At 35.4% G+C, this 21,635-nt stretch overlaps 1 protein-coding gene across 1 annotated transcript; it reads left to right on the top strand.

Annotated features, from left to right (window-relative positions):
* Nucleotides 1–15,328: 15,328 nt before the first annotated feature.
* LOC123560741 (uncharacterized) lies at nucleotides 15,329–16,114 on the top strand. Its single transcript, XM_045352903.2, has one exon. It carries the CDS (start codon nucleotides 15,329–15,331, stop codon nucleotides 16,112–16,114), a length of 786 nt encoding a protein of 261 aa, XP_045208838.2.
* Nucleotides 16,115–21,635: the final 5,521 nt, after the last annotated feature.

Below are 21,635 nucleotides of genomic sequence, written 5' to 3' on the forward strand. Positions count from 1 at the left end.
AAAGATATTGTTGGTATTTCTGTAAGGATGGTTATTCTTTCTGCCTGTACTGTATAGTAATCATGGCCGTTGGATATAGGCTCCTTGCCTACAAGCGTTTCTTCCTTTTCTTTCTCCGCCTCATGGCTAAGGCTGCGCGGATACTAAGATCTATAAAAAGAATAAAAATCTTGTCAGCTCCCAATAACATTTATTTTTCTACGAAGCCAGAGTTTTTTTTTTTTTTTTACAAACATTCATATAAATCACATACATAACATCAAACATACATTCAATCAATGCTCAATGAACTTTAGAAAATGATAAATAATTCACCAAGCCTAGAGACTAACTCTTTAATGAACTAAACATCATACTCTATGTTTTTCAACCAATAGTTGTAATATAAACAAACAAAAATCCTACCATTCTGGTTTCTTACATTAAATCAACACGATGCAACATACATATCATGTATTCTAGTTTTTTCTTATAAGCTTTGGAATGCCTAAACGTTATATTTTCAGTTTGCTTTAGTGTTTTTTTTAAATATACATTTAAATTTGTTTTCCTACGAAGAGTACTCAATGCCTAGAATATTATTCCAATGGACGAAAAACGCAAATTAAATAAGTTCTCAATGAAAGTACGCTTTAACTGATCGAGAATTAGAGTACTCAATACGTTTCTTTTCTCTATGTGAATAATAACTAGTTCAGATTTCATTATAAAACATGATTTCTGTAATAAATCAACAGTAAAACGAATCTACTAAATCTTACTCATAAACAAAAATACTTTGAAGTTTTCTGAATAGCGAAATGCATATGTATAAAACTAAACTATAGAAGTACAAATCTTACACATGAACAAAAATACTAAGTAGCTATCTGAATAGCTGGATAGATATAAAACAAACAATTCCAATACACATGTGCCTAGCATTAAGATACGATCTCTGTTAAAATTTAAAAGTTACCAATCCAGATTTTACAAAGTTGAAAAAAATACAGAGTACAAAATTAGACTTACCTATAAAAAGAATAAAAATCTTGTCAGCTTCCAATAACATTTATTTTTCTACGAAGCCAGAGTTTTGGCTTTCTCTGGGTAGCTGATGCGCTTATAAAGGAATTGGAAACGGTGGAGTTTCTTCGAAATGATCCAATTAAAAATCGTATTACAAATTCAACTGACCAATGAAAAATACGTACATAAAATCGGTTCGTCTCGGACCCTAAAACAGGATTTGGCAAGTAAGCAAATTAACTGCCATAAAACTGCCCGTAATACAGAAAAATAGTGTCTAAGTAAATCTTTGATGACACAATCTAATCCCTATTTATTGATTAAAAGTCATGTAACTAGTGTGCTAATTGAAACAAAAAAATGTGTTTGATTAAAGTCATGTAACTAGTATGCTAATTGAAAAATGTGTTTGACATCTCAGTTAGATATTCTGTTCAAAGGACCTTACGCGTAATCGCAGGTAATGTATTATTAAAGGGATATAGCGTTAGACATCTTCAGGCAATAGATTTCCACCTTGCAAATACCGTTATTCAATTATATATCTATCTTTTATTTGTTTAGATCTACCTTAACATGTTTTATGTCTGTACATGTTGAATTGCTTAGACTCCCAACTACATACATTAAACGAATTTCATATAATATAACAACAATTTACATCCGAATATGTATAGTTATTGAAATCAAAATTATTAAAGAATTTCATAGAAATATACCAAAATTATACAGCAGAACACTAGTTAATCAAATTAAGAAAAAATTATAAAGGATTTTTAACTGGTTTCATTTATAAAACGAAGATAATGTAGTAAAAAACTGGAGGAAATTGTGGAGTGTTATTTAGGGAACGAACATTGATGTCCCAAGAACTGTAAGAACTTTTGTTTTAAATATGTGCATTGTGCAATATCTGTTGAAAATCACTGAACGATGAATAGTGATAAGTCGAGAAAAGGCACTAGAAAAGATTATAAACGTATGCAAGAAGGCACCGCAGAAGACGAGTTGTCGTCTAACAGTATGCAAATGGCTACCGGCGAAAACGAAGGACGGGCCTTACCGGCTTTTACATCACCAGGAAAAATCGGTTTGATAGAAGAAATTCCTGAAGGTCCAGAAATCGCTTCAGGATATGAATCCGACGATGCGGAGACGATGAAAAAAGAACTAGCGCAATAAGAGCAAGAATAGAGTAGACTGCGAAAGTTGAACGAGAAGGCGCTGCTACGCCAGAAACTGGAGGAGAAACGAGCGGAAGTGAAGAAATTACAAGGTTTGTCAATTTCTAAACACATTAACATTCCAGATATCAGTGTCAGCTCCAGTAAATTAACTTTAAATGACTTGAGACAATCTAAACCTCTTAAAAAGATAGTCAAGACAGAAAATCAGGCCTTAAGGTGGCAGGGGAGCGGTTTCGTAGTTTGGCCCCGGTCGATTTTCTGTATAAACAGGACAGTGTAGATATAAAGACATATCTATCTTACTGGTTATCTATCATTATTAATTCTTTAATATATCTGGGGAATGAGGAATGGTTAATGATTCTACATGGCGGGTGTTTTAAAATTCCTAGCTTCGTACTTCCGGTTGAGGCTAAAACATAAACGTCAGAACAAAAAGTGGGCCAGACGCTCGGCTGTCATCCATCCACTTTTTTTTCAAGTGAAAATTAGGGAAATAAAGTGGTGGTTGGGAGACACATTCCACACCACCTGGGTATGCATCTATGTTCGCACTATACATATATGCTACGAAATTGGATTTAAAAATATAAAATGGATATATGGCAGAGTTCAAAGTGAGGCCCGGTTAGGCTAATTTTGGTCTATAAAATTTGGGTGATTTGGCCAAATTTCACTACATCTGGCATGGAAAGCGACAGGTGCATAGGACCGGAGAGTCGTCTTTATGTAGTCTATAGTATCTGCAATGGTCTATAGTAGTTTCAAAGAAAAATAAGGAAAAACGAGATTTCTATGGATATTTCAACACTGGTACCCACACGTCAATGTGGAATTCGCAAATCTGCACTCCCCTGCCACCTTAGGCTTAGACGAGACAAGTGAGAGTGTCAATGATTCGGACAGTTCAAGTAATTCGGACAGTACAACATCTAGTGGTGAAGAAGAAACAGAAAGTAGGCAAGTGGGTACAGTTAATGTTAAGAAAAAGAAAAAACAGAGAAAACACTTAAAAATCTGGTATTGCAATAAAATCATCAGATAAAGTAAAAAATCGGCAAAAATATCCAAATTCGCAGTTACGTTATGAGTTTGTCAACCGACACATGTCTTTTCACAGTTTAGATTTGCATTTATATGTAGCAGGGGAACTTGAAATAATTTCTGACAAAAAGATAAAGACTGAAGAGAAAGCTGGTCGTCTTGCACTTCTTAAAAGAATAATGTATTTACATGCTACACATGATTTTAAGCTGTTAAAATCATATTATGCAGCAGTATTAAGAGAAATAGAGCTAGGAAGTAAGTCATGGGCAGATGATTTTACGTATTTAGAGATTGTTATACTAAATAATAGCTCTTCAGCAAACAAGGGCTTCATACATCAGAGCGCCAGGCTCCAAAACACTCAAATGTCAGCCGCAAACAAAAGTCCGAAACAATCAATCGAACAGAACGAAGAGTCTCAAGTTTGGTTTTGCTCGCTTTATCAGCGAAATAGATGTAATCACAAAAATGCTCATACTACAGTAGTTAAAGGTAAACTTAAGTATGCTCAGCACATTTGTGCTACATACATATTGGCAAAAGGACAAGGTTAAATTACAACATCCTGAAAGCTCAACATCTTGCCCACATACTTTAGCCTGACTTGGTCAATTAGATATACAAATGACAAAGGGGGATAGTGTAGTAGACATTTTCTTACCAAAATATTGTGTACAAAGAGAAAAACAGAAAGTTGTATTAAATAACACAGAGTCTCATATATGCAATCATGCGCAATCTTGTCAAATTTGCAGTGAAATAAAACATTGCAAGTCCTTTGCACAAGTAAAGGAAAAAATCAGGTTACACGAGACAGTAAAAAAATCTGGAAAATACAATTTCGAAAAACGTCGAATCAAGGTAAATGAACGTATTAATACTAACTATATGCGCACTATGTTGAAGTTATTCAATTATTCTGATTTGATAGTTTGTGATTTCCTAGAGTTTGGTTTTCCTTTAGGCTTCTCAGGGAATGAAAATTTTTTTCGCCTACCAAAAATATTTGGAAGTACAAGAATTATAAAGGGGCAAATGAATTTCCAAATGAAATACAAAAATATTTGGTTAAAGAAGCTGAGGCTTCAGCTATGAAAGGACCATTTAAAGATAATCCATTTTCAAACAATTTGCTTATTTCGCCATTGAACACAGTACCAAAAAAATCAATGGAAAGAAGAATTATATTGGATTTGAGTAGTAGAACATCAAATGCAGTGAATGAATTTATTGACAAAGACTGGTATCTTGGTGAACCCGTCTCGCTATTATATCCAAAAATAGATGATTTTGTTAGCATGATTATTGCCAAAGGTCAGGGGTCATTGATGTATAAAAAAGATTTAAAACGAGCATACAGACAAATCAGCATTTGTCCGTCACAATACAATTTAGTATCCTTTGTATGGAAAAAACATGTATTTTGTGATACAGTTCTTTCAATGGGTTTACGGAGTGCTGCAGCTATTTGTCAGAGAGTTACTAATGCAGTATCTTTCATTTTATTTAATTTAGGAATAGCAGTACTAAACTATTTAGACGATTTTGCTGGTGTAGAGAAACCAAACTTGGCTCAAGCAGCTTATTTAACTCTTGGGAAAGTTCTTGTACAGTGTGGTATTGAGGAGTCCTTAGACAAAAGTTGCCCTCCTTCAAATGTAATGTCATTTTTAGGTGTTTTGTTTAATACACTGAAGATGACTATGGAAATAACCCCAGAACGTCTGCAAGAAATTATGCAGTTGGTTACGGCTTGGTCAGACAAATCGAAAGCGGCATTAAAAGAAATACAGTCATTGTTAGGAAAGCTAAATTTTATAGGAGCTTGTGTCAAATCTAGTAGGGTGTTTATAAGTAGAATGTTAAACTGGTTGAGAGAATTGCATGGATCGGAAAAAAGTAGTTCACATGATATTTCAGTTGAAGTTAGGAAAGACTTGTTGTGGTGGAATTGTTTTTTACCATTATATAACGGTGTCTCCTCGATGTCTTTATGCTCCTGGTCTGAACCTGATGCAGTCTTTTCATCAGATTCTTGTTTAGAAGCATATGGCGGGTTCTGGAAAGGTCTCTTTTTTCACAAACGTTTCCCTGAGCACATTTTGCAGAGAAATTTGCATATTAGCAGTTGAGAAATGTTATCTCTGGTAGTTTGTCTACATTTATGGGGAAAATATTTCAAGCATAACAAAATGCTTGTGCTTTGTAATAATCAGTCAGTGTGTATTACTTTAAATACAGGGAAAGCACGTTGCCCTTTCTTACAATCTTGCCTTAGAGAAATATGTTTTTGTGCAGCTGTTAATGAATTTGAAATTAAAGCTCAGTTTTTACCGTCTCAGGAAAATCGCATTGCAGACCATTTATCTAGATGGCATTTAGACCAAATGCATGAGGAGCAATTCAGACAGTTGACTCAAGGCTTTGATTTGTTAGAATGGGAAGTCTATGAGTCAGACTTCAAATTTTTGAATGACTGGTAACTCCGTCTTACCTATCATGGTGTGTTTATTTTGACAGATGAGAAGTTCAGTTTCTGTGATTTTAACCTGTTTTTAGTTTTATTTTGTTTGACGATTGTATGATTGATGTATATTTTCAGAATCTCAGCTGACTGTTCTGAAGAAAGATTTAAAAGATACAAACAAAAGAGCTAATGCCGAGGGTTCAAGAAGGAACCTTAAAATTCAATGGGAATCATTTATGTTGTTCTGTACTTATTTCAGTCTGAATTATTTACCAGCCAGTACAACTACACTTCAACTTTACACACAGTTTCTCAGTAGATCTTTTAAATCTACTGATAGTATTAAGAATTATATCAGTGGAGTCAGAACTATACACTTGTTTTTAGGGTATAGTGTTGATCACTTAAAATCCTTTTTAATAAATTATTCGTTAAAAGGTATAGCAAAGTTTAATCTGCATATGGTCAAAAGGGCTGAACCAATGACTCCAGATATTTTAGAAAAAATTACACGGTGTTAGATTTTTCTTGTACAGATAATCTGGTTTACTGGTGTTTATTCTTGTTTGCATTTTTTCTTATGACAAGAAAATCAAACTGGGTCCCTACTCATACAAAAGATTTAATTAAACCTAAATTTCTTTTAAGAAAAGATGTGGAAAGATCTGGATTGAATTTAATAGTCCATATGAAATGGACAAAGACCATTCAAGCGGGTGAAAGAGAATTATTGACTCCTTTAACTGTCATACCAGATTCAGTCTTGTGCCCAGTGAAGGCATTCAATGAAATGGTTGAAAAAATACCAGCCTCAGATGGGTCTCCACTTTTCATTTTAAGGTCAGGCAAAGTTGTTTCCTACAATTTATTTCTATCAAAGTTAAGGTCGGTAATTAAGGATATTGGGTTAGATCCAAAACAGTTTTCAACTCATTCCTTTAGAAGAGGTTTAGCAACTCTAGCCTTCAGACTTGACATTCCGGCAGATCTCATTCAGCTTATGGGAGACTGGCGTTCTGATGCGTATAAGAATTACATTCAATGTTCTCTTTGTGACAAAGTTAAAGTTTCACAGTTTATAAGTCAGAATATTAAGAAGCATCATAAATAGGATATAATTTAGTTAAAAGCAGTATGTGATCTGACATCACAAAATTATTATATGGAATTTCCGTCTTACAGAGGAAATGTTCCGGTGATCAGTTGAAAGTGTTAACCTATTTTACATTATGTCCGCATAAAGTGTGTTTGACACATTGGGTAATTTAAATATAAAGAACTTTTCATAATAGCCTAGAGAAAATTGCTCTGCTATTTACATTTTCTTACAATCTGTTTCTTATATTCAACTTGTGGGGAATTTCTGTCTTAACAGAGGAAATTTTCTGTGGTCAGTTGGATGTTTTAACCTTCTGCGCAGAGTTTTCCTCGTTAGATGATTATAAGTAAATGAGGATTGTTAAAGATAGATTCAAAAACATTTGAAAGTAGGTAGTAAAATTTTGCTGAATAGTTTATCATACTCATTACTGTGTTACATATGAATATTCTTATGTACATATTCATATTATACTTTTACTAAATATACCTTTCTCATTGCAGATGTTGTTCGAAGAGTCGTTATAATAGGAGATTCAATTGTAAAGTTCTTACCACCGATCGAGGGAGTTACTGTGCAGTCCTTTCCAAGAGCTACAGTTGGTAAATTGTCATTCCTGGTTAGCAAAAAGAGAGTTAATTTGTATGATAAACATTTTATCATTTTACACGTGGGTACCAATAATATCAGTAACCAGGATTCACTGGCTTCTGTGTCTTCCGATTTCTCAAATCTGATTGCCGCAATTAGAACTGAGAATCCTTCTATTCGTATAATAGTATCTTCAGTACTTCCTGTCGGGTGGATCATGAGATAACAGAAAGTTGCATAAAAGAATTAAACCGCTTTTTAGAAGATATTCTAACTGCTGATCTAGACTTTAAGTTTATTCGCTCATACAGACCGTTTTGTTTTAAAGGTTCTGTGAAACGTTACTTGTTCGCTAAATTAAACGGAGGCCTTCATTTAAATTCTGAAGGTGCAAATCGGTTAAGACATTTCTTTTTGAGAGTTATTTCGATTCTTTCATAAAATCAGCAGTCTAAAACTAATACAATATTTGTAATCCTTAATTACAACATATTTGAAATCTTTTTGGTCTCAATTGTAGATTTCACAGTCTCAAGTCATTGTTATTAAGGTAAAGAAGAACTGTTTCTTAAGTTATTGTTTTGCCTTTGCTTTGTTTTATTGGCTGTTATTTGGCGGGTGTTAATGGAATTTGGACAGTTTAGTTAAACACTTGAACTTTACCTTACAAATGGATTTCATTTCCATAATTTGAACTTGTGATTATTACTAAGTAAGCAGTTGTAGCTTATTTATAATCTCTTTGTTTATTGAATCATTTGATCAAATATATTTTGAATTGTGACACATCTTAAGATCATTAAATTTATTAATATTTTTGGTATTGTTGTTTCTGAGTAGTAGTTTTAAGCCAGGAGTTAATTGGACTATTTTAATAGTATATTAAAATATTTAATTAATGACGACAGCGCCTTGTATTTAGTTCGTCCATACCTTCTAATTTATTTCTTTCATCGAGGTTCATTGGTCAAGCTTCATGTATAATACGGTCAATTTCATTGGTCATCATTACGTATTTAAGAGGCCCGCCGGGGTTTTCGCGCCAATTAGTAGTTTCTTTGTCAGAAGTGTCACAAGCAGAAAAGTTTTACCCACGCACCCGCCCAATAATAGTTGTCAATAACAGCTTTATTTGTTTTACCGAAAATGTGCTTTGCTTATGTACTGTTTCATATGGAATATGCTTTGCTTATATTTGTTTCAGTTATTTGCATTTTGAATTTTGTTATGTACATTTCTGTAGTCATGCTGAATTCAAGTATTTATTTCAAATTTATTCGTGCAAGCCTAATTTCCTTAAGCCTTCTTTAAAGTTAAATCAGGTGTTATTTTTAAAATTGTAATGACTATAGAAGTGTTTCTGTTCCGCATGTCATTTGTTATTTCCATTCATTTTGTTACTTTGTCTTGTCATTCCTTTTTGTGATATAATAACAATTTTTTTCCCTACTTTGTTTGCATTACATGTGTGTGTATACAATTTATTTATATGTATATAGATAGTTTATAGTGAATTACGCGCATGTGAAATTATTAGAATATATGTTAATCATTGATTCATGAGATATTACATTACCACCGTGTTGTATGACTTTGCTAATTAATGATTATCAAATGTTATATTGTGAAGTGGACCTTCAATAAAACGTTCTCGGATACAATAGTGAGGTTGGACTGTCTATGACAGCTAATAAGTGATTACCGCGTGTGATAATGTGAAGTGATCCTTAGTTAAACATTTGAAGATACATGTGTGATAAGGTCTGTATATAATGACATTTATGATAATGTGTAGTGATCAGTAGTTAAACATTCGCAGATGCATTTGTGATTAGAACTGTATATAATGACATTTGGCGGGTGTTAATGGAATTCGGACAGTTTAGTTAAACACTTGAACTTTACCTTACAAATGGATTTCATTTCCATAAATTGCACTTGTGATTATTTCTAAGTAAGCAGTTGTAGTTTATTTATAATCTCTTTGTTAATTGAATCATTTGATCAAATATATTTTGAATTGTGACGCATCTTAAGATCATTAAATTTATCAATATCTTTGGTATTGTTGTTTCTGAGTAGTAGTTTTAAGCCAGGAGTTAATTTAACCAGTCTGGCGGATCAAAGTCTGTCACAAATTGACATACGGGCCTTATTTTATCTGTAGTGTAAATGCAGGTATTGCATCATCTTTTTGTAAATTTTGGAGTTATTGAGGTAAATGTCAGATTTCATGCATAAAATACCTCTAATGTTTTTCTGTATTTCATAACTTAAATTTCCATGTAAATTTCATTAAATTCTGTTCAGTAATAAGAAAGTTGATATTTTATAAACTTCAGTAATTCGTGTTTTTATCCCCAAAACCACTATAATGGGCCTCAAATTGTCAATTTCAATTTGTGCCAAAGTAGTCAGATTTCCCGGCTATATCGTGAATCCCGTGAAAATGACAATAGTCATAGCACACGGATTATCCGTGAATCCCATGAAATTTAGTATTTGGCGGGACATTACCCTTTAAATAGACTGGACTAGATATGCCTTGCGCACACCACATTCCGACATTATAGACGAATCTATGTCTGAATTTTTTTCTTGCTAGAAATTTATGCTCGATCGAGGTAAGAAATTTATTTGTTAGATTTTTGTATGATTTTTGCATTACGATTTTTATTTGGTTAATTTTTGTGCATTCTACAGAATTCTGTAAATATACTTTTCGGCATGTGATTTTAGCTAGTTTCGGTATGTCAGGATAATTTATTAAATTTTTCGGACTTTTGTAAATTATTTCGAAAGAGGAATCTAAAATGTTTCGTTTATATAAGATGTAAAATTTGTCCTGAAATTTGTAACATGATATTTATAAAGTACTGTTTTAAAAACTTATGTCAAACATTTTGTTAATTATGGAATGCCATTACTGCATTGTATTGTTATGTATAAATCTATATGGCAAGTCTAGTACCATGTATGTAATATATTATTGTTATTTGTAATTGTGTGCCAGTCTATAGCACATCTAATTAATGTTCGTTGTAGTGTATGGCATTAGATATTATATGGATGCCAACTATGATATAACGTTTGATTTATATTGAATTTTGTTAATTTGTAGTTGTAAATAATAGCTGCAGTTCATCATGTCCGTATCTATAATATTTTTTTATCATATACTTTTCATATCTTTTTCATACTTTAACTTTAGTCTTTTAAGTAAGTAATCTTTGTAATAATGGAAGTAATTAGTGACGTATTTTAATCACGTGACGTCTGAACTTAGTAGCACATATATTTTGTATAAGCAGCACGTATTATTTATGGGAGCCTACGGAGGTATGGTGTACCCAAAGGAGCAGTATTATGCCCTGACTTATTTGTCTTGCTATGGTGCTTACCATTTGTTATATATTTTAGCTTCTTCCGCCAGACGATTTTACCTGGTGATGTCATAACCCGGAAGTACAATGCCCGAGGTTCACTTGTCTTCACTCGCCTGGATGTGATATTTCCAGCGCAGAGCTGTCGTCCTATGGTTGTGCCGTAAACCGCAAAGACGCTGATTTTTGTTATCCTTTGAAGTCAGCTCAGAGATGCAATCACCTACCACCATAGGGAGCCAATACGGAATCAACGTATTCACGGTTTAAAGGGACTGGATTAGAAGATATGTTGTCATATATTGTTTGTGCTACTTTAAGTTCGCAATTAAATTAAAGAACTGTGACACGTCACTTTAGAATGGAACTGTAAAAACTTTAGTATCCGGAGATACTGAACTTTGATTTTTTTTTCTTTCTTATAATCAGTTTTTTTTCTTCATATCATCTATGCATTGTTAATAATCATCTTATGTAAATAAATTTGTAAATATTGTAAAGAGTGTTGATTTGTTCTGATGGTTACTGTCGCCGGTACGGCCTTTCCTGTCACAAAGTCCATGTATGAGGGTGAAAATGGTTTTGGATATTCTTGGACAAGTGGACACGCGGTGGTGGAGTAAAAATAATGCTACGGTGATCGTTTTATTTACTAAGTATATCCACCATATGTTTCTGTTAGATAAATTGTAAGGTATTCTTTTTACATATCTCAACATTTCGTAAAATTTCTTTTGCATTGCAGTTGCTAATCGTTTCCTCAATGTCTGCTATTATTCTTCTTGGTTACATTATTTGCTTCCAAAATATCTTTGTACAGGTTTTGTTAACAGAACAGGCTTTCGTGAAAATCGTTGTCATATATATCTTGCTAAAGTGTCAAAATTTTTCATGTCAATGCGGGACTCGAACTCGCGCTTAAATAAAACAACAAGTTTTTATATTTATGCACGTTACCTCTCAGCTGCTTTTCCGATATAACATTCAGATATTCCTTTGTACCTTAAGTTATCACTCTTCTAATCAGTAAGTTGTCCGCGGCTGATCAAAATGATTCTTCCCCCTACGCAGAGAGGGTGGGGAAGGTGTACGTATTTTGTCATTTGCTGCTTTTAGGCGAGAAAAATGTTAGTTGAAGCAAAAATAAATTGTGATATTTGTGCTGAGGCCCTGTTTGAAATTAGAGTAGTGCATCAAAATAAAAAATTATTCAAGAAATTTTAAGACTTGAAGAAACGTTACATCAGATATTGAAGTTTTGGCTTTTAGCCAAAGCAATTTTTGTACTCAGTGACGATAACTTTGCTTACACACATTTTGGTTGAAATGTAAAATGAATATCCCACAATGAAAAATAAAATAAAAGTTACATCATTAAAGTTAATCATTTTTAAAGTGTTTACTCATTTAGAAGCATTTCTCTGACTGACCAGGAGTACCTTTCTGCGAATAACGTTTCACTTAGGTCATTGTCATCAAACTTAACTTTAACATTTTATGACAGTGGATACGTAATGATACTATGCAATTTCTGTGTGATATGTATGGCTTAAATCATGGCTACAAGAACATTTATCCCAGCGCCATGAACATAGCTTTCCGTAAAAACGAGAAATGCCGACAAAGCTTATTGAAAATACGTAATTTGCCAATTTCCTCTACTTTAAACAAAACAAATAATAACATAATAACACGTTTTATTTATTATTGCAAACAATGTATACAACTTATTTACCATTATATCAGCAATTATCACCTGCATTAAGTGTATTTATAAGCGGAAACTATTGGTAGTAAAATGTTGTACCTGTTTGTTTACGTTATAGAATATTTAATAACTTTTAATATGTTAATATATGTGTAATACATCTGCTTCTTATGTTTTATGGGGTTTTAAAATTTGAATAACATTCTCTCATATTTCAACCATATAATTGTGTAGGTTTCCTTTGTGATTTATGTTAAAGATATATACTGTATGCATCACGGAAAGTGAACATACGCCTAGTCTTGGGATCAATCAGTGCTCTCTACATTGAGCTATGCGGGCAGAACTGTCAGGTGAGGAACCAGGATTTTAGTGGTGCAATTTTTAAAGGTGCGAGCGGATGTCCTCGTCGGAAATATATATTTGACTATGTCACGGATCGTATTTTTATCTTTAATAGGAACGTGCGCCGTGCATTAAGTCTTTTCCAGAGCAGGAAAATAACACTTAACCCTCGCGCATGCGCCAAATTTCCGATAGTGTCCGTCAGGTTTCTTTTATGTTGTATCGTCTGCTATTTAATTGAATCGGCGCTTCTCGGTAATGTACGTAAGATAACGGATATTAACGGAAGTTCCCGAGGCAATTCATCCGTGCATTTGTCCGTGCAGTTTTGTGAACACTTGTCATGTTTGTCCAATCGTCTTGTTTGTCTTACATATTTGAATGAGAGATAGAATGAGAGAAAGATATACATTTGTCTGTTCTTTTTATCCTCTTTGCACTTTTCACCGCCAAAATCCTTCGGCCCTCAGTGCAGTCTTTCTTCTCTTAAATAAGAATTCAAATCATTTTGAATTTAACAATCTTCAGTTAATTCACCAGACGCTGTGGTAAAAAATATTTAGATCTATTGTTCATTAATATTGTATTCTGTATTTCTTTACCCGACGCGTGAATTAGTGTTTGTGCAATTTTGTATTATTATATCTTTATTTTACCATGATTGTTAATTTCATGTTATTGTATGTTTTAGGCTTTTTATGTAACGGAATAATAAAGAGAGTAGAACCTACGCCGGGATTGCTAATATATTTAGCCCTGTGACATTGGTGGCCAGTGTGGCTTCCGTCGGCCACAGTGTTTGGACGGCAGGAGATCGCCGAGGATCGGACATCAGCAGGACGTCGACCCGTCAAAGTTAGAAAGGACTTTAGTTTCTTTGAAGGAAAAGAATTGAGGATTGTTGTTTTAGAGGAGGATTTAAGGTCTGTGAGGAAATATAGGATGTAGATTCAACGGTTTTTCACAGGATCTAACATCGGAGAAAGTTAGGATCAGAGAATTATTGCGGATAGGACTAGACAGCTATCTACATGAAAGCCCAGGATCCAAAGGTATTTTCTTCAAATCTGATGCATCAGTATTGTTACAAAGCTAGCTAGCAGAACTTTTCAACGTTTTTGTAAGTGTGCACACACAAAGTTTAAAATTTCTACGGAATTTACGTTCCATAGTGTAATTTACACGACGTAAATTTATTACGAGGACCGGAGTGACTCATCGCCATTGGAATCCGGAAGAAGTGGAATTCTGAACTTTGACTAGATATTTTAAGGTAACTCCTGGAAAATATCAAATTGACTTGATTATTTTATATTGTGACATTATGTTTTGTGATTGTGCTTAGTGTAAGTGTTTAGATTTGTGTATTTAGTCTTAAAATTGTATTGTGTGTCTTAGATTTTCGCGAATGTTTGTGTTTTGATTTTTTTCAAAGTGAAAATAATTAGGTATTTTGTGTGAATTACTAGGTACTTAAGAGTATCAATATAATTTATATTCTTGGTAATTTTGAAATCACACAGGGAAATTAGGGAAATTTTGACAATTTTTGTCTGAATTTTTTGAAACCTTAGGAGTGTTTATTTACTGAGTTATCCCAATCTTTGGCCTGAATTATTCTTGCCCAACTTTTGAGCACTTTTTCTGTATCATACTGTTTGCACATATTCTTTGCACTGCACATAATCTCGTAGAGGTATGATTGAGAAGAGGAGCGAAAGAGGTAAGTGATATATGTTACGTGTTGTGGTGTCAAGTTTGTGTTTCAGTTTGTGTTCACGTTAATATTATTAGCAGACAATCGTGTAAGAGATACATATTATCTGTACAGTTTGGCGTTGCGGTATAACGTACATTTGGTTTATATAATTTTATCGCTTTGAAGTGTTATCGTGTACAAACCGGAAATACTTCAGGAAATAAAGTATTGTAGTTAAGAAAGTACTGTAGTTAGTAGAAATTAGTGGCAGAGTACCCTACTGAGTACAGTGTACCCTACCTTGAGAATTTACAAAATTATAGTTGCGTGTTTTGGTTTGGTAAGAATATCATATACAATATTTTCTACAGTTTGGCTGTTTACGTGAATTTTTTTCAAGGTTATTTGGTAACCGAGCACCACGTAGCTTGTACGGCTGTTGTTTTGGTACCCAGTACTGACACTGCCAAACAAACAGTTGGTCAGTGAATTACCTAGTTTTTCATAGGAATTTGGTAAGAAAATTGGTCGGAAATACATAGCTGAGAAAAACTGCATTTGAAAATAGTGTTATTAGTGAAACTTTTCTATAGTTATACAAATTGTTGAGGAATACTTCAAGGAGTATAATTCTATAGTGGTGGCCAGGTCATATTTAATTCTATCTTTTTTTCAGCTGCAGTAATTTTTGAATTTCAGCATTTTCTGACTGTTGGTATATACTTTCAGTAATTACAGGTTCTTTGTAAATTGTGTGTTTATTTTATTATATTTAGCCATAACAGGTATATACAATGGCTGAAGGAGGGAAAGAGACTGGTGAAACTGGATTAGATAAAGACTCTTCTTTATCTGATGCACAGTTGAAGCAGATTTTAAATGCACTTAAGAAAAGTGGTGATTATGTTGTTTTAACTAAAGATGAGTTTGCATCTTTACAGAAACCAGTAATTACTAGTACACAAAACCCTACAGGTGGTAGACAGAAACTTTCAGAGGTTATTAAAGAGTCAAGGACACAGCCAATTGATAATTCTCTGAATATTTCACAATTTCAAGTTCCCAAATATGAGACGCTTGAGCTGCCTTATTTTTCAGGTGATCAACCACCTTTGAAGGGTGATGAATCATATGATGTATGGAGATTTGAAACCAAGTGTTTGATTTCAGAAAATTTACCCGAAAATGTTATTTTACAGGTTATTCGCAGACCTTTACGTGGTACTGCTAGACGTACACTTATTTCTGTTGGTGAACATGCATCAAGTAAAGATATTTTAGATAAATTTGACATTCTTTTTGAAGTTTCAACAAATGAATCTGTCATGCAGACTTTTTATAATGCTTCTCAGAAAATTTCAGAGAATGTGACTGCATATGGATGCAGACTAGAGGCTTTGATACAAGTTGCAGTGGAGAGCGGTCATGTTAGTTCTGTTGCTAGAAATGATATGTTGCGTTCCAAATTTTGGACAGGTTTACGTGACGAGAAACTGAAAATTCTGACCAGGAATAAATATGATACTATTTCTGATTATAACAGGTTGTTAAAAGAAGACGTTCAGTTGAACATGAATTAGTTGCTTCTAGTAATATTTCAGCAACAGTAAACGCAGCTTAACAGTCCACATCAGTTGACAAGAAAACTGTTGATGAACTCACAGGCAAAATAGACATACTAATGAATAAAATGCTTTCTCTAGTAAAACAGATACAAGAGAAGCCCTAAGAAGCTGCAGGTTCCAGTAATAGAGACTTTGGTTACAAGAACAGTAATTACAACAGACCGAGACGAGGCAGATATAACCCGGATTGTGACAGATCAAAACCCAGATATGACAACAGAAAGGATAATGCTAACCATAGATATAATGATAAGAGTAGTCAATTTAGTTCAAATGGTAGCAAAACTAAGAATGACCCAAAAGCCTAGACTCCTCAGTTGTAGGGCAAACTGGGGAAGTCAATATTGGTATTCGCTCTAAAACACAATCTAATTCTTTCGCAGATAGAATGGTTGGAAAAGCCAATGAGGACACTGAGGAGCTATTATATGTGGTGTTGACACAAATGTACTTGTTGATAGTGGGTCAATGGTAACTTTAGTTTCAGAGTCATTTTTTAATTCTCTGGACCCAAAACCTGAATTGTGTAGTATGTCATATTTTAACCTAGATGTTGTTGGTGCATTTGGTACAAAGTTACCATATTTAGGTTATATTGAGGGAGAGATTTTAATACCTTCTATTTTAGAACCCATTTTAGTTGTACCGGATAAAGGGGGCCTCCGTGGCCGAGTGGTTAGAGTCGTTGACTTCAAACCATTTGCCCCTCATCGATGTGGGTTGAAACCTCATTTGGGGCGTAGAATTCTTCACGTGAGGAAGCCATCCATCCAGCTGGCTTACGGAAGGTCGGTGGTTCTACCCAGGTGCCCGCTCGTGATGAAATAATGCACGGAGAGGCACCTGGGGTCTTCCTCCACCATTAAAGCTGGAAAGTCGCCATATGACCTAAAATTGTGTCGGTGCGACGTTTAACCCAACAAAATAAAATAAATAAATAATGTACCGGATACAGAATACAGACAAAGTGTACCCGGTATAATTGGTACGAATGTGTTACGTTTTTGTAACACTGTTTTTAACAGTATTACATCTTCATTAGAACCATACAGACTTGCTTTTGATGCAATGAAGTGTACCAGTTTTGTTTCAGTGAAGTCAACCAACAAATTTCCATTTGTGATACATCCTAACGAAGTTTCTACTCTTCCAGGTCTTGTTTGGAAACCGAATGGTGTGAAAACAGCTCTTACTGAGGCAACTGATAGACCTCAATTAGCTGGACTGAATGTGTGTCCAGGAGTTGTTTCCCTTGATGGCGAAGGGACAACTGCAAGAGTTCCTGTGCGTTTTTGCAATATTACTTGTAAACCAATTAGAATGATACCACATACAAATATCTGTTCTCTTTCAGAAGTCAAAGTTGTTGACTCATTGAAACCTGAACCAGTATCTTCTCCTAAGCCTGCTAATTTACAGTCTTTTCCAAATTTACAGGATTTAGGTATCAAAATCAACAAAGACAACTTGACAGAAGACCAGTACTTGAGAGCTCAACAGGTTCTTAGAAATTGGGAGCATATTTTTTCTAAGTCTTCCACAGATCTTGATAAAACAGATTTGGTTAAACATCACATTAAACTTAATGATGATAAACCTTTTAAACAATTTTGCAGGAGAATTCCACCTTCTATGTATGAAGAAGTTCGCCAGCACTTACGTGAAATGATAGATTGTGGTGCAATTAAAGAAAGTCAATCTCCTTATTGTAGTAATGTTGTCTTAGTTAGGAAGAAAGATAACAGCCTTAGATTTTGTATAGACCTGCGTGAAATCAACAAAAGGACGATTCGTGATGCCTATACTTTGCCTAGAGTTGATGATGTGCTACATTCACTTGTTCATTCTAAATTTTTCTCTAAATTAGATTTGCGCAGTGGGTACTGGCAAGTGGAACTTGCAGAGGAGGACAAAGAAAAGACAGCTTTTTTCAGTGGGAAGGCTTTGTTTTTATCAGTGTGAACGGATGCCTTTCGGTTTAACGAACGCCCAAGTACTTTACAGCGGTTAATGGAAACCTGTATGGGTGATTTAAATCTAAAAGAATGTTTGAGTTTTTTAGATGATGTCCTTATTTTTTCACAGACATTCGAAGAACACATCACAAGATTGGAAGCTTGTTTTCAACGCCTTGAACGTCATGGTCTTAAGCTTAAACCTTCAAAGTGTGAATTTTTCAGCACTAACGTTTCTTATTTAGGTTATGTGGTGTCATCTGAAGGTATTCACACTGATCCTGAGAAAACAGCATCTTTCACTAATTGGCTGGTACCACAAGGAGTCAAATCTTTAAGAATTTTTCTCGGTTTTACAGGTTATTACAGACGTTTTGTCAAAGACTACGCAAAGATTTTCAAACCTCTTAATGATCTTCTTGTAGGTCATCCCACCAACAAAGCATCAAAGAAGTCCAAGAAGAATAAAACTCCATGGATCTGGGGAAATGACCAACAGAAGGCCTTTGACACTATTATTAAAATGCTTACCGATCCACCTGTACTTGGTTATGCTGATTTTTCTAAACCATTTGTTGTTTCAGTAGATGTTCCGACAAAAGGATTAGGAGCCGTACTCGATCAGGAACAAGATGGTTTAGAACGCGTCATAAGCTACGCCAGCAGAGGTCTTCGTTCCAGTAAGAAGAACTACCCAGCGCACAAGTTGGAGTTTTTGTGTATGAAGTGGGCCATCACAGCACAGAGAAGTTCCACGACTACCTCTATGGAAAATACATTCATCGTGCAAACAGACAACAACCCACTCACATATGTATCTTCAACCGCCAAGTTAGACGCGACTGGTCACTGATGGTTGGCTGCTCTACGTAACTACAACGTCAAGGCTGTGTTCAAGCCAGGCCATCAGAACCGTGATGTAGATGGTTTGAGCAGAAGACCACAGGATCAGCAAGAAGAAGAGGTCCTGTTTACGGATGTCATCAAGGCCCTATGCACAGACGCCAAAGCCAGGACTGACGACCATCCACTTGCTGCGTCGCTGATGCTCACAGAGGACGGTAACCTAGAAACAGACCCGACAGAACCAACTTTCCAGGCAACAGAGATGAGTGATGTCAACTGGAAGGAGCAACAGCTAAAAGATCCAACCATTTCCAGGATGTATGACATCATTGACAACAGACTTCAGCTTTCTAAGGACCAACTGAGACAGGAACCCAAGGAAGTACAGAAATACCTCAGGCACAGGAGTGCTTTCACCATTAAAGATGGAGTCTTATACAGACAGTGCCATATAGACCACCAAACAGTTTTCCAACTAGTGTTGCCAGAAAACTACAGAGAATGGGCCATGAAAGGACTCCATGATGATGTTGGTCACCAAGGAAGAGACAGAACACTTTGGTTGGTGAAGCAGAGATTCTTTTGGCCAGGACTTGAAAAAGATGTCATCAGGAAGGTTCAAACCTGCCCGAACTGCCTCAGAAGAAAGTCTCCGACCAAAGCCCAAGCACACCTAGTACCGTTTCAGAGCACACATCCCATGGGGTTGGTATGTATCGACTACTTGTCACTGGAGAGGTCCAAGGGTGGTTACGAAAACATACTAGTCATCACAGACCACTTCACACGCTACGCACAAGCCATTCCAACTCGCAACAAGACGGCACAGACGAATGCTAGAGTCCTTTTTGAGAACTTTTTCTCACACTACTCCTTTACGGCAAGGCTGCATAGTGACCAGGGAAGAAACGTCGAGAGTAAAGTCATCCGGGAACTGTGTAACATTGCAGGGGTGGAGAAGACCAGGACTACACCCTATCATCCAATGGGAAATGCGGTCACTGAACGCTTCAATGGGACCATGTTGGGAATGCTAGGTACGTTGGATCCGGCTGAGAAGTCTAACTGGAAGGTCTATGTGAAACCACTAGTTCACGCCTACAACTCCACTCGACATGAGTCCACCGGCTTCTATCCACACTACCTTCTCTTTGGATGGCACCCGCGACTGGCTATAGATGCATTTCTTGGAGTCAAAGATTCTACCGCACAAGCCAGCAGCAAAGACAACTATGCCTTAAAGTTGAAGAAGAGTTCGGATTTCGCCTACCAAGTAGCAAAGCAGAATTCAGACAAGCAGTCCGGTCGGCACAAGAAGTATTACGACAGCAAGATTCGGCATTCTTCTTTACAAGCAGGTGACTGAGTTCTGATCAAGAATGCGACACCAAAAAGAAAGCTAGATGACAGGTGGCAAAGGGAACCGTACCTTGTTACAGAAATCCCAGATCAGAAATTGGCAGTTTACAGGGTAAAGAAGGAAAATGGCAAGGGAGCAGTGAAGACCCTACACCGGAATCTTCTCCTACCCCTGAACTCCATTCCATATGAAGATATCCATCAGGACACACAGAAACCAAAACAGAGACATTTGCCTACACCAGAATCAGAGAAGACCCAGGAGGTCAACAGTCCATCAGACACACAGTCAGACAGTGGTTCAGAGACCAGCGAGACAGTCCCGAGGTACATTATACCACCTAAGCGGAGACCGCTACCACAGCCCTGTGTCAATACTCCTCGACCAGTGCAACCATCTAAAACCACACGTGTTACTTGTGACGGTGAATGCCTAATGAAATCTAGGTAGAATTTGAATATTGGTCATCTGAGGTCAAAAACTAGGTCACTTGGTCAAATCAAAGAAAAAACTTGTGTATGTGATAGAGGCTGCATTTTTCAGTTGATTTTCATGAATTTTGGTCAGAATGATTGCCTTGATAAAATCTAGGTCAAGTTTGAACATGGGTCATCTAGGGTCAAAAACTAGGTCATATCTAAGAAAATGCTTGTTTTATTGCAAGAGACCAATTTTTTGGTCCTATCTTAATGAAAATTGGTCAGAATATTTGTTTCCATGAAATCATTAGGTCAAACATGATTTACACTGTTATGGTGTGTTTCTTAGGTGAGCGACCTAGGGCCATCTTGGCCCTCTTGTTTAATTTCCTCAATGTTTTGTAAATAGTTTTCATCTATAATATCATTCAAATCTAAAGTGAAGTTTACTCCAAGTAACTTAAATGACTCTGATTCCCACTATAGTCCAAGACCTGGACAAATTCTTATATTACTATGTTTCCTTGAGCCTATCCGAACTGCTTTGGTTTTATCAACATTGATTTTTAACCCTGACAATTTGCCATAGTATTCTAAGGTCTGCACAGTATTCGCTTAAGACCTTTCAGTTCCATCTAACAGTAGTGTTGTATCGTCAGCATACTGTGATAAAAGAAATTCTGTGTTATTTATTTTAATTCCATTAATATTTTGGTTTTGTTTTATCAGAATTGAAAGGATCTCAGCACAGAGTATGAATATATAAGGGGAAAGGGGATCACCTTGACGACAACCGCGTTCAATATTGAACCAGTCTGATAAATGTCCATTAATAATTGCACTTGATTTGATGTTGTTATAAAATAACTTTCACCAAAATTAAAAAATCTTAAAAC

The sequence above is a fragment of the Mercenaria mercenaria genome, chromosome 15 (genome assembly GCF_021730395.1).
Source record: "Mercenaria mercenaria strain notata chromosome 15, MADL_Memer_1, whole genome shotgun sequence".
NCBI classification, from domain to species: Eukaryota; Metazoa; Mollusca; class Bivalvia; order Venerida; family Veneridae; genus Mercenaria; species Mercenaria mercenaria.

Coding starts and splice junctions, on each gene's coding strand:
- LOC123560741 (XM_045352903.2), top strand. CDS start 15,329: ATGGCTGAAGGAGGGAAAGAGACTGGTGAAACTGGATTAGATAAAGAC.